This window comes from Vanessa atalanta, chromosome 7 (assembly GCF_905147765.1).
Source record: "Vanessa atalanta chromosome 7, ilVanAtal1.2, whole genome shotgun sequence".
NCBI classification, from domain to species: domain Eukaryota; kingdom Metazoa; phylum Arthropoda; class Insecta; order Lepidoptera; family Nymphalidae; genus Vanessa; species Vanessa atalanta.
In genome coordinates, this window is record NC_061877.1 from 2,518,238 (window position 1) to 2,532,938 (window position 14,701).

General features: G+C 33.1%; 1 protein-coding gene across 1 annotated transcript in view; it reads right to left on the reverse strand.

The window, feature by feature from the left end:
• Positions 1–1,813: 1,813 nt before the first annotated feature.
• Positions 1,814–14,701, reverse strand: part of LOC125065270 (myc box-dependent-interacting protein 1) — a 38,915-nt gene continuing 26,027 nt past the window's right edge. Inside the window, exons 2-10 of the mRNA XM_047672794.1 lie at positions 9,982–10,117; positions 9,333–9,523; positions 8,773–8,877; positions 8,409–8,579; positions 7,239–7,353; positions 6,179–6,340; positions 5,381–5,587; positions 3,841–3,983; positions 1,814–3,624 (exon numbers count right to left, since the gene is read on the reverse strand). Of these exons, the coding sequence (XP_047528750.1) occupies positions 3,544–3,624; positions 3,841–3,983; positions 5,381–5,587; positions 6,179–6,340; positions 7,239–7,353; positions 8,409–8,579; positions 8,773–8,877; positions 9,333–9,523; positions 9,982–10,117 (1,311 nt within the window). The 3' untranslated portion in view covers positions 1,814–3,543. The remainder of the gene's footprint in view (positions 3,625–3,840; positions 3,984–5,380; positions 5,588–6,178; positions 6,341–7,238; positions 7,354–8,408; positions 8,580–8,772; positions 8,878–9,332; positions 9,524–9,981; positions 10,118–14,701) is intronic.

Here is a 14,701-nt window from a genome sequence, read left to right on the forward strand (position 1 = left end):
GACAGGGTCACGACATGACAACACAAGACGAGCAATTGTGAAAAAATTACAATCATAGGTATATTTAGTATTTAATATGTAATAATTTAATGTATGTTTGCCATAGGGTCCAGTGCAAATAAAGCTTTGTGTGCTGTATCTGTTAGACGTATTAGTACAAGTAACTTCGATTCAATTCTACTGAAAGTGCAGCAAATGCAATAAAAACTATGGCTAGGTATGACCTTTGCAATATCTATGGTCACAAGTAGACATAAAATTTATTTTGGGTGATTATTTTTTTTTAAATGGTTTCCTGCTAAGCTAAGTATAATGACCTGTTTTTAAATTTGTTCAACTAATATCATAAATTAACCTCCATAACAACTAAATCAACCAACGCCAAGTCTATAAAATATTAATATATATTGGACAACATCACATACATTACTCTGATCCCAATGTTGGTAAATTGTTATGGAAAATCAGAGGTAACGACGGTACCACAAACACACATACCCAAGACAACATAGAAAACTAATGAACTTTTTCTACATGGATTCGGCCGGGAATCGAACCCGGGATCTTGGAGTGGCGTCACCCATGAAAACCGGTGTACACACTACTCGACCACGAAGGTCGTTCAATTCTCTTTCGAAATGCTTTAGCTGCTAGGTTATTTTCCACCACTCTAAAGGAAGATGTGACATTAAAATGATGGATTGTATTGATAAATGCATTATAGTTGTTTTTGTTATTCTTACGGGGTGTCACTATTTGGCTGTCATAGTTCAAAGGAGAAGGCGGAGCGGGACTGGGAAGGGGAGGGTCCTGCTCTGCGGAGACGACTGAGGTGCATCAGCAACGAGTTCTCCGACGGACCTAAGGTAGGACATAATATGCGAGAAGCATATCACAGATCTCGATGGCGGATGTAACATGAATACTCTTTACACCAGAGATGTCGGCCGAGCTATGAGTTAAGCACTTATGCACTCAAGGGAGTGATTGGAGATATGTTTAAAAGATCCCATATCGAGGACGACTACCGCAGAGTTGACTTCTCTAGCGCGTTGATCAAAGAATTTATATCTTCTTAACAATAATCAAATATTATGCAGAATAACATAGCATTTTTGTACACGTTTATATATGTTTTATTTACATTAATAAGTATTTATTTATTTTAGCTTATTTACAATACGATGAGGATTGAAACTATATGTACATACAAATAACATTTAATCTTGTTTATTTTTCTGGTGGACATGTAAACGAGTTTACGATGCATTTGCTTATTTTTGTTTACTTCGCGTAATTGATGATAGTTACTTAGTAAATGAGGAGAATTTTCTTATAATTAATGTGACGTATTTAGACGTAAATCTCTTATCCAATTTCTTTCTTAAATTTACATGATTTTTATTGTAAGTGAATTGAAATTTATATCACAACCGTAACAGGTGAAATCTGAAATCCATTTCAGTAGTAGTTATCTTGGTCATAATAAGAGGAAAATTTAAATACTGTTTTTTTGCCTTCTCAAAATGATCTAGCTTCCAAACTGGTAGTTATTTTATATTAAAATAACCCTGTAAAATCATAGAAGCCTAAGCCTGTAAATTATTGAAGAGCATAGATCTACCTAATAAAGTACATGTTGAATATCAAACATATGAATTAAATATTATTACAGGGATATATAAATAATAGTCATTTGTGTGAGAAACATTTTATTTGCAGTTGTAAAAACTGTACAAATCTTAACAAACTTATAAATTATCATCTATTATGGACCTTCCATGGCACTGCTGACGACAAAAGCCAAATAAAACGTCGCGCTTAGACTACATAGAATTTATATTCTCAATTCCTATATTAACATCAGTCATTTGATTTTTTTTTTTTTTTCGAAGATTGAAGATAGTCTAAGGAAAATATGATCTTATGGCTTTTGACTTCACTATTGCTTTTTAAAGAACTTTCACTCATCGCTACAACTGTTACACTGCGTACCTTTAAAAAGTATACAATCATAATAAGAAATGGGAGAATTCGATTATACTTTGTGATCAATAAAAATAATCAAACTTTTTATCTTATTTCTAATGTGGTATACGTGAAGATGATTATGTATATACACCCGAAAGCACCATTTTTGACACATGTTATTTATATTTTGAGTATAATATTTCTGTTTGTTTGTTGAAATATTGTTCTATTATATCATTTTATTTATATTCTCAGACAGATATTGATGTTTTTTATTGTCAACTTCTTTGAATATTCTACATTATTATTATGAAAAATAAAAAATAATTTAAATAATTGAAAAACATCTATCTTTCGTTAATATTAAGAATCCACAGCTAATAAATATTAGTAATCAGTTCACTAATAGGGTTAAAACAATAAGTGAAATTAATAACTTAAAAAAGCAAGTTTACAGATAAAATATGTATTTGATTAAATTACTTGCTATGAATAAAATAATTGATTTAACAATAAAGGGTCAACAACTAAAAACATTTTATGTACACTAAAACTAAAAGAATGGTAATGACATAAAAGAAAACGTATAGACTCGAAAAGATATACAATAATACGATTCTATGACTGAATTTGTTCCGAAGTTAAAGTTATCTATGTGTCATATACAGATTATATATAAAAGTCTATAGATTATGATTAAGGGAAATATTGGATAGATTAAAAAATAAATAAACAGTCAAACTAGTTCAAATGCAACCCGACATTGATATCAAGTAAATAAAATGCAATTATCAGAATTATAATTAAGAACAAATTAGCATAAATTATAAGAAAACAAAATATTAATCTCCTTTCATAGTATTTTTTTTTTGTTTTAAATTTCAATATAGAATAATTAATTTTATTAAATACGATTCTTGTATTAGGAATAAATATTTTATTTCGAAGTTAAACTTTCGGAAGAATTATATATCAGAGAATATGATATTTGTTTTAAATATATAAATTAGATAAATTTAAGGTCACTTTCCATTAGTTTTATCTATTTTAACAATTACAAATGAGCAATTTTAGACATTTTTATATTACAATAATTTCATAAAATTCATCAAAAATATACAGTACATAAAAATTACTAAGGTCAAAGATATGTGGTTTAGTAATGGTTTTATAAAACAAAAGCACATCTCAAATACAAAGCTTCGATATAATACTCAATAGCAACACCAAGTGGTCATACTTTGATAGACAATATTAATGTTGCCATATGAAAAATTTAATTAAGTGAAAGGGTAAAAGATTCGTTGTAATACAACACGGATAATAAATAATATATATCTAATAACGCTCAACAACTATACTAATAATTAAACAATACGCAAAGTGTCGTGAACGTTGTAAAACATTGAAAAGAGTAATATTGAACGGAGGTTAAAATTTATTAATTTTTGGATTATTCAGAACACTTTGCGCGTTACGCCCTCTACGATCGAGTTAAAGGGATTGCTCGTGTCTATACAGGTGAGCGTCCGCGCTATAGAACTAGTATAGCGACGTGTTTGAAGGAGCCGCTCAGATGGGTCGCGTAAAGTTTGCTGGGAACATGCCCTTTTCATTGGTCGTTTCCTTTATGCCCATTAGCCAGCCCTCCTCCTGGTGAATTAATACAACTTTTTGTATAATACAAATTAAAAGTAATAGAAACATTACAAATAAGAGTACAAACATCATTAAAGATAAGAAAGTCATTTTCTTAGTAATAGTAAGAAGACAAAATCGAAAAGGCCTTAATTAGTCAGTAAATGACCATTTCTGCTCTGCTGCCATAATAAAAGCCAAAAGTGGCTCATGTTCGAGTCTATACCGTACCTGCTCGTCAGGGTCGTCGTACTCCACGACGCGGATGACGTCACCGACCTCGAAGGACAGCTCGTCGCTGTCCTCGCGCGTGTAGCGGTACGTGGCGCGCACGCGGTACAGCGTCCCCGCCGGAAGGCCCGACAGCGTGGCTCCTGGGGACCGATAACTACACTGTCAGATTTGTCACATACTTAGAGAAGAGCCAGTACAAGTAACAGGTCGTAGAGGCTGAAACGCCATCTCCTGTGTAAGTGAATGTTACTTCACTTCACCTAACGAAGTGGAGAAGCATTGAGAAATAGATGTGATATAGTTCGTATTATTAAGTTGGTTGCCTTACGATGATTTCCTTCAATGTCGAGCACAACATTGATTATAAATATAGATTAAAAGTATTGATGTGCAAAAATTGAATTCGAATGGCGATAAAGTGATAATTTTTATAAATTTTGTCGGTAGAATTCATTGTCAATATTAAAAATTCGTGTTTTTAAACTTTAAACTATTAATAATAATGACAACATACGATTTTTTATTTAAATTAATTAAGAGGTGGTCCTGTATTTTTATATATATCAAGAGATATTCTGTTGTGTTTTATAACTATTCATATTAAAAATAGATATAATAATCTAATTCATCATTGTACTACTGTGTCGATGTTGTCGAAATTTGCTATATTTTTTTCCATAACTATAGCAGCACCTTTCGAATGATAAAGTTTTACTTTTTTTGACATACAATAAAGAGTAATAGAAAATGTAAACAAATTAGGTACTGTTCATCCTATTTTAACTCTATTAAAAATATTTTAGGACAGAATTGTCATCGTCATAATAAGTGTGTATGGACAGTGGATTTATACTTCATTATGAATGTAGGTACATAAAGTTATCTATATCGACATTTTTGTTATTTATAAGTAAAATTGTGTTAGTGCATAACAATATCAAAACATTTAAACGAAGCAGTGAAAAATTCAAGCCATTCCACAGATAAATATTTACAAGATATGATATTCTGCCGCCTGCAAACAAATATATAAGAATTACATACATATAATACATATATACAAATGAAAGTGAATATGCAGTACATAAGTTTTTAATTTTATAAAATTTTGCGCAATTGAATTAAATTAACGGTATAACAAAACGAGAACGAAATTCGCCTAAATTACAAAGCTTAATTTTTTTTTTTTATTATATTAAAATGTTAAAGATGATAAATACACTTTGTATTACAAGAAAAATGTTTATACACAAATATGTGTTGCAAGTTAAAAATATTCCTATTTTTTTTAAATATTTCTTGTTTTTGTATAGTTGCTTACTAATAACAGATGAACAAAGAAACGATGGAATGGTTCTAATTCGATATTTAAAATTTTGGTTGAATTCAAAAAAATATCTTTTAAAACGAGTGAGATACTACTCACTTTGATTGATTCGGTACAACTGGTAAAGCAACACATATTTCTATAACTGAAGCGATTGTACATTACATAAATACTTTATACCCCATACCTGATATTGCGAAAATTACTCACCCACTGGTATATCGTAAACGTCTTCGTTCTTCGCCGTTTGATTATCTTTTTCCGTATCTTTCTTATCGACTTCCTTTTCTTTTTCTTTTTCCTTTTCTTTATCTTTATCTTTCTCTTGTTCTGGTTCTTGCTCTTTATCTTTGTCATCCTCTACTTGTCTCTTTTCCTCGATGTTATTGTTCATTTTCTCTGGCATTTCCGGCGACCCTGAGAGAAGTCGAGCTATTGGTTGCCTACACACTACGTCACACAAACTACTAATTACATTTTATGATTTTATTTTAATAGGTGAATAAACTCGTGGATTTTATATAGGAAGTCTTAAATAGGTAGCGGCATGAGTCGTGATCACAGCCGTAACCTGCGCAGTAGTTTATCTGTGGAGGAATGAAAGAGCCGGGGCCACCGAGGCACGCGTTTGGTCCGTCAGTCGATGCTTGTCGTCCATTGGACTCTAACTTGTTATTCGGCTACTACCCTCGACTGTCCTCACGACTCGGGTCGGCTATTATATAAGGAACTTATCTAACTAAGGAAGACTTATTTTTGCTTTGGGGACTAATACAACCCAAATTTAAAAAGACGTCATTCAAATGTACATTTATTTCGTACAAAAGGTATATTTATTTGGGGGAAGTTGGAATTAGTTGTGGTAAAAATTGATATATGACATTTTTTTGGGAATTAGATGTAATATATTTCTAGCAAAAACACGAATAACATTAGCGTTATTAGCCAAATGATGACTCTAAACATTACCTCAATAACGTACGATCTACGCGTACAAAACGAACTCACCGACAGGTATGTCGTACAACTCCTCCACCTTCCGCTCGTCGGAGCCGTCGGGCGACGCGGCGGGGCTGGCGGACAGCTCGCGCGCGGGCGGCTTGGGCGCGTCGCGCGGGGGGGTGGCCGGCGGGCCGGGGGGGTCGCCGTTGAGCGCGGGGGAGGGCGGCGCTACACCACACGACACACTCACACTCATGCAAGCCGATCGGAGACTGGCTTTGTGTTCATTTTGATTGGCGACATGTATTGTGACGTCAAGTCTTGGATCGTCTTAATTTTATCAGCAAATAAATCATTTAGTCATCAAATATATTTTTTTACACACAAAGCCAATCTCTAATAATTTTATGCAAATTTATTTGTTAATAGATATTCGGTAACAATTTTACCTAACTGATCGTAAGCGGAAAAGTCTTATCATTTTGTGTCGTGCAACACTTTCTTATGAATTTCTTACAAACTGTACCTCAAATTTTAAACTCTATCTCTTTCTTTCCAACTAAGTATATATTTCTTTGGAGTGACAAAGACAACATTTTTTACTCTAAGCACGTTTCTTATAATTTTTATACTTTTCTGATTTCAGCTGACATCATAAGTTCGAATGATTATCTTTATTTTTGAGTCTTCATCGTATCATTATCAAATCGAACCAAATGAGGGTTATTTTTTAATTTTAGTAAAGTTAACTTAAAACTTATCACTTTTACAACATCAATCAAACTCTACCAATAAACTATATTAATTAAACCAACATTCGAAGTACAAACGACCATGCCGTTAATTATGAAACCTTTGCCTGATAATTTAATTCTCTACAAAAAAAATTATGACACGTTTGTAACATATACAGATTAAATGTTTTTTATCAACGTATGGAATGACTGTACTTCAAAGCAACTGCATCGAACGGTCGAATGCGGCCGAAAATTTTAGGCGTGTATTAGAATTTATTGAATTACAGTAAACAAAAGCGTTTCACAATATAAATATCGAACGCAACAAAAGCTTTAAAGGATTTCATAATTATAGTAAGAGCACAGAAAGTCAATGTAGGGTCACTCACTCTGCAGCGTGTCGGTGGCTCCGTTGGTGGCGGGTTTGATTGCCGGCTTGCGGTATCCGCCGCGCTGGCTCTCCGTCGCCAGCTTGTCCGTGATGGCCTCCAGCTCCAGGAACACCTGCACCGTTATTGTATGTTGTGCACATCGTTATGGTATATATGAAACGTAAATTGACATATGTACACACATTCAAATTTACACACACACGCTCACTAATAACTATCAGTACACGCACACATTTATATCAAAACGTCTTAATTTTTTAATATGTAATTTTTATTTTACAAATGTGATAAGGCAGTGTGTTCTATGTAAAACTGCAAGTAAAAGGGATTCCGTGGAACGATTTTGATTGATTTGTTAAATTTCTGCCATCAAATGGGTTGACTGTTTGGATGATATTAACACACAAAAATGTTAGTTCTTTGTCGGGTCCTACGACACCTACTGGTTGGGATGAGGCTGTATTATTCCCCTCTGCCTGAAACGACATGGCATTCTTATATCTATTCATAAATTCATATTATTTGTAAAATATACATGAATAAAAATAGCATTTTATTCAATACTAGATTATGTAGATTATAAACAAGCATCATGGAGCTAATGCTTGTTGATTTCCAGACAGGATATATTATAAAAATATATATTTGTCTTTAAGTAGCATCACTTTGTATTTTAAACGTTTACTCTTGTAAATACTGAGTTTTTTGCCGGTTTTTCTCGGTATAATTTATATTCCGAATCGGTGGTAGCTCCACTTAATATAGTTTGTAAAATAACGATTCAAAGGTGCTTGTAAAAGCCTACTTGAATAAAGTATATTTTGATTTTGATTTTTGATATCTATTTTTAATAAATTATATGCAAAATTTGACGTTGAACATTCAGTACTTTTTAATGCTACGGCCACATTGTCCTGCAAAGGTTCTTAACGCGTTGTCACAATAAATATTCGTGTTTCAACGCGGGAAAAAATAACACGTAACGTTCACAACTTTACGTCACTTACTTATTACTTTATCGCAACAAAAGAATTTCGTGTAGCAGTTTACCGAAATTCACGCGAGTAATAACCAAGTTCGCCAGATTGACGGCGATTGCTTGACGAGACTCAAATCTTTGCCTGATCGCAACAATGTGGACGCAGCATAAGAAGCCTAACGACTTACCTTCGAGCTCTCCGAATGGAACAGCTGCTCCGCTGAGAACAACGTCTGCAAGTTGTTGACATAGAACAGTACGCGTGAGTCGAATAGTGCTGGCAGTTCGTCATGGAGTTCGGAGTTTAGTACTTCGTATGTGCGTTTTGCTTCCTCTAATTGTTCCCGGCCTTTGGTTATCTGGAAAACAATGTTTAACCGGTGGATATTTTAACCGAATCCTTTACCACTATTGGACTATTATGGGTGCAGATGAAAATATATATAAGTGTAGTTCTAGATTATCTACAATGGGTTTTACGTGGGTGGATAAAATATTAATTGTTTCAGATCAATCAATTTTACTTTTTAAATTAAAAAAAAATATATTCACCTTAACATCGTCCCTTCTCTTTGCAGCGTTTGCCTGCAAGTTCTGGAAACTATGCCTCTGGCTGTCATAGTCTACAAGCTTCCTTCCACGTTTTTCGATTTTTTTCTGAAAATGCAATGATAACACTTAAAGTTTATTTTTATTACCCCTTGCTCGCTTACCAAAACAAGTATGGCCAGATTAACCATGTTAGTTTCCTAGGAAAATCACTTTTCGGAGCTCATTAACACCTTTTTAGCTTCCGATAATATGTATATGTTGGCCACCGCAAATTGTTTTACAATTACGACGTTTTTTATTATATTAAGAAGGTACGCCGTAACCCTACTCAAACAAAAGATATATTTGGCTTTTAAAATGTCTGTGTCTGTGGCTTTTAAAAAAATCTAATTTCTGGGCCCCTGGTACAAGCGGGACCCTACACTCCCTGAAGAAAACAAGTATAGTTGTTTGACGGTAAAATAATGGACGAGTGAGTAGTGGAGGTCCAACCCTAGGCTTCAAATCTCTCCTACCAGAGGGTATATGTAGTCAGAAAACGATTTTAATATCGAACTCACCCTAACTTCAGGGAACTGGTTTGTGTATGTGTTGATAGGTATCAAAACTTGGTCGCCGAGCTTGTGCGAGAAGTCCTGCCAAAGCATTTCCATGTTTTGAGCTTGAACATACAGCAAGTCGTGGCCCGACCAACTGCTCTCGTACACCTCTGTTATCGCCTCCATTAGCGTCTTTGATGCTGTTTGTACCGCTATAAATGAGATCAAATTTTACATGAATGAATGTTCAAATCAAATTATTTTAATTGATTTGCAAGTCAGTTAATTGGTTTAATTAAGTGAATTGTGGTTTAAATTCTAGTGAAACAAAAAAATATTTAATGACAATGGGAGTTAACATAACCTTATTTTGTGTTTATAATCTATCTATACCGAAAACATTCGAAAAAAAAAACTGAAGCTGAACTGTACGTATCGAATGAAATTCTGCCACGTGTATTACGAACACATGTTTAAAGCTTCTCCTTAAAAGTGGAGAAGGTTTTTGTCTAAAAGTGTTTTAATTAAAGTAAATTTCCTTAATGCCTGAAACCAATTGTTTTTAATGAATTGTGAAAATTTCTTCATGATTAGTCATATCCTTCTATCAAAGTTCCTTTTCCAAGTACACCACAAAATACCTATCCAGTAAAAGAAGAAAGATACGTACCACGTATGCATCGTATGTAATTGTTGAATTCCTTTTGCAGCCTCGTTGCTTGCTGGTGCTGCCGGTTGAAGTTTTGTAGGTGATCTTCGAAGATGTCGTCCAACGTCCGGTCTACTTTGCCCAGATTTTGAAGCAGCTAATAAATAAAAAAAAAATTAAATAAATATTACTTAGATAATTTTTAAACTGGTAAAGAGAAATTTGCGGAAGAATATCAGTGTAATAAATTTCAGTAACATGATTATTATCAAAGGTAAACGAGTATAATATATAATACTTTCAATATGTAAATGTAGTATTTAGCACAATTATGAATTAATTAAGCCCTCCCACGCAATATGCTAATGAATGAGTTTGCTGCCTTACGTTAAATAGGGTTGGTTCTTAACATAGGTTTTACAGATATTGTTGTTTATGATATTTTGTTAGGAAACGAAACATAACTTCTATGAAAAGCAATATAAAGTTTATAGAAAACCTTAGACAAAAGAAACTAAAACCTAATAAATAAGAAGATTATTCATAAGATAGAGCTATCGGTCGTTCGCTTGGTAGCCCTAATAATTAAATAGCAGACGGTACTAAGCATACCCTTGTAGTGACGAAAGGTGAGACACTTGCTGAAATCAGAGACAGGCGTCACACCTACATAGATACATAGTATGTATTGTGACGCAATCACGAGGACGTATCCCTCCTCTAATTCACATATACCACATTTACACAGCGCGCGAGATAATGCGAATGGCGAGGCGAACCAAAACACGAACATGCAAATGGTAAGTTCGTCATTTGCTTCGCCATTTAGCTCGTCATTTGTCATGCTCCTGTTGATAGCATTCTTTATATTAGGCTTAAATAAGTGACTAGAACAATTTCAAAGAAGCTGTTCTAATAGAAGATAAAAAAAGGAAGCGTAAACTGGGTTTGTAACTATTTTTACAAAGAGCCTGAAATTCATCAAACCTAGAATTCATAATATTATTTTAAACCGTGGATGACAAGTGTCATTAAATATTGCAGTATATATTAGTCATTAGCATCAGAATCTCGAAATACAACGCGTACGCCACTGGAAGTATACTTCGTCTATTGTTGCAACTTGGAAATACAATGTGAATTTATAAACGGTTACATGTGTCACGAATGTTCGTCAAACATTTGTGGAGAAGCGAGACGAATCGCGAGCAAGTCTGTGTAAATATTAATTAGATAATTTTTAGCCTTTGATAACGACAGAGTTTGCCATTGAAAAATAAATTAACCCATTTTGTTCTTCTAATTTTTATTATATAACATCAACTCAGATTTGATAAAGGACAAAAAATGTTTAAGAAATTTCGTGTTTAAGAAATTATTTGATATTCTAAAACAGTTCTTATTCTTAATATTAATACAAAACTTTGCATTACTTCGATAACAAGTCAATGATGTCACTATTACAATTTGAATTTTAATAATAATTATTATTCATAACAGGTTCATCATTCAGATTTGACTTGTCACCTTAGCAGTAATACAAATAGCATATCATCAAAATATCCAGAAAGGGCAATGACATAGCATTAGGACATACATTAGTATTCGAACAGGCTGTTGATACGACTGCAAGTATTAATGTATTCAAAGTAAAGTTAGCAAACAATGCAGAGATTGTCGCAAGGTCGACGCAAACGCATGATAGATCGCATTCTATGGAACCGAGGTCGTCAGCTAAACTGGTATGGAACACTAATTACATTTGACTGGGAAATGTGGAAATGAATCTGTAAATTAATTGAGCTGAACTTTTCGACTATTTAGTAAAATTTTGATGAGTGTAGATTATAAGTTACTTCAAAGTAAACGAAGAGCAAAGTCCATTTTTTATTGCTAGCATCCTATTTTACTTCTAAAGTGATGTATTTGACCTTGAAAATTAAATTCCGTTGACTGTTGTAGGATTTCACTTGTATATTGTGAATTGTGTACCTATTACTTTTTTTAAATTTTATAGTAGAATATGCAGCGCGTTTCGAAAAGGTTTTAGTATATTATATATTAAAAATATACGCAGCCTCACCGCTTCTGCGTTTCACCCGCTTTCAATTAGACTACCAGACTACCATTATTAGATAATTTAGACTACGAGCGAGAATTTCAAGTTGTTGTTATCCACGTTATCATAGTTGGTTGACCACAATAAAATCAATATTCCTTTCCTAGCTCAACGAAGAAGTCAAGTAAGGCTCGATGTGGGGCATAAGCTGCTAATCCAATGCGATGTCATTATACTAACGCTATGTTGTGTTGTGTCATCGACCGCCAGTCATTCTTTTCAACCGTGAACTTTACCAACACGTAACGTGTAACGTTATCATTTATTATAGGTCCTTGTGTTTTTAACATAGAATATATTTAAATAATCATTTATAAGTTCAGACGGGTTTACTTTCTATATTGAAATTATTTAAGTCAAAATACCATATTTGTAATAAAAATATTTAAAGCCAAGTCTCTTGTATTCAATATTAGGTATCTAGGGTACTGTAACTATCTATCAAAGTCTTACAGTTGGGCTAAACTCTCTTCCTTTTAAAATGATTTGTAACTTATTTCTCAACGACGCTTCAATATGTTTTGATGACATTTGCAGGTGTCCACGCGAAGTTTTCCTTCACTGCCGAGCATGAGGGCAAAGTATGGGTATGAGGCACTAGATGATCATGAAGTCCATTTTGGACGTCATGAATGGATCACCGTATTTATTTTATTAAGTCCCTCAAATGATGTAATTTTGTAACAATCATTTTCTGATAGTAATATTGTAATGATCAGTATTACGTCCGCCGTCCATAGCGTCACATCCGCAACAATTTCCTTTCGTTTTCGATTGTCTTTGACCGAGGCTTCATATTGCTATTGTTTCACCGCACGCGTCTTCAATAACAACGATATGTTTACGGTTGCATTTACTCTTATCAGTTATGTATCAAAGTTTATTATCATTTATACTGTTCTTTGTATTTATTCAGAACTGTAAAGAGTTTTTAAAATGATTAACTTATCGGTAATTTTGTATCGGTCGATTGACTTATCACGGGGTTAATAAATTTGATTAATGTTATACACTAATTGCTTTTAATTTGTTTATGATTTGTTTGTACCAAAAACCACTGTTAATATCCCACGGCATAGACTTCCACTCCTTTTGAAGAGGTTTATAGCTTATTCATCACAGACTAATGTGGGTTTGTTACGAATACGGCTAATTATCATCCAAGACAACCGAAAGTACGAAATGAATTTTGTGTGCTTGACTGGGTTTGAACGCGCTTTAATTTGAACGGTTCGTTTGATCAATGTCAAACAGATTCACGCCTTCTAACCACTGGGTCCTGATTTTATCAAAACATTTCTTTATTCTTGTATACATGCATATAATTATTGATATCTATATACCGTTCGTATAGTTTTCATCAAATTTAATCTTTGTATAGTTGTTAACATTTATTAGGAGGTAGGATAGTACTATTAATTTACTAATCTTTACTAATATTATAAATGCGAGAGTAACTCTGTTACCTCTTTACGCTTAACCGATTAGATGAAATTAATTCACCCCTTCGGGCGGGTAAAATTTGGGATGACGATTGGAGTACCATATATACAGTTTTATAAATTTCACGAGGGTTATACCGCAGGTTCAGCTACTTTGGTAATATGCAACATGCGAGACGCATCACGTTACATAAGATAATATAAAATTTAAAAAGTCATCGCAATTCAAGTTGAGCGTCACTAGTTCAAATATAAATAGCAGTTAGAGAAATTACTACAAACGCAAAAAGTATATAATTGCGTAATACAAAAGTAATTAGGTCAGTAAACATTGAGATTGATGATGCTGAGATTTACATACAAAAAATAATTTTAACAATATTTTAAGAGGATATTGCTAATTGTGTTAAATAATACACGTCCTTAATAAACACTACATTTTTATCGATTACCGGGAAAGTTGCGAAAATATCGGATACGTAAATTACGTACTTGAAATATATTAAAGTAATTTTAATGTTATGAAAAATAGAGAATATTTAGCAACCGTGAAAACAATTAATATTAAGTTGTGTGAAATAATGGTTAAACGATTTCGTGTTTTTAATAGGCGTTGCGGTTAATACGCATTTAGTAGCACTTGACTAAATAAAAGCACACGAGTATTAGCACGTTTTGTAAATTAATCAGAAACAATGTTACAACTAATAACGATGCACAACTTTGTTAAGAAAATTACGTTTCTGGGTAATTAAATATTTTCAGAAAATTTACTCATATAAAATGGAATATTTCGACATTCGGAGTATTGAAATAAAATATTTAGTTACATTTAATGTACTTTCTATTTAAAAAAAAATTAGTATCAATAGAAAATGTGTATTCATATGTAATATCTGGAAACCTCAAAAGGTGTCTGAGTTTTCTATTGCATTGGTGAAAATAGTTACGTAATTTTCTCAGGAATTTAATTTCAATCGTCATCATGTCTGTTTTTGGAAAGTGAAAGCAAAAGAAGAAAATAAGATAAATCAAAAGTCGCTGTAGACGTGTAAACTAGTTGTAAGTTCTGAGTGTCTAAGGAGAAAGTGTAAGTTTGAGTTTGATAAACACAAACCGATTTCATCGTATGTATTGGTTTCACTGTTCAACTCGGTACAACTTAACTATATCAATATGT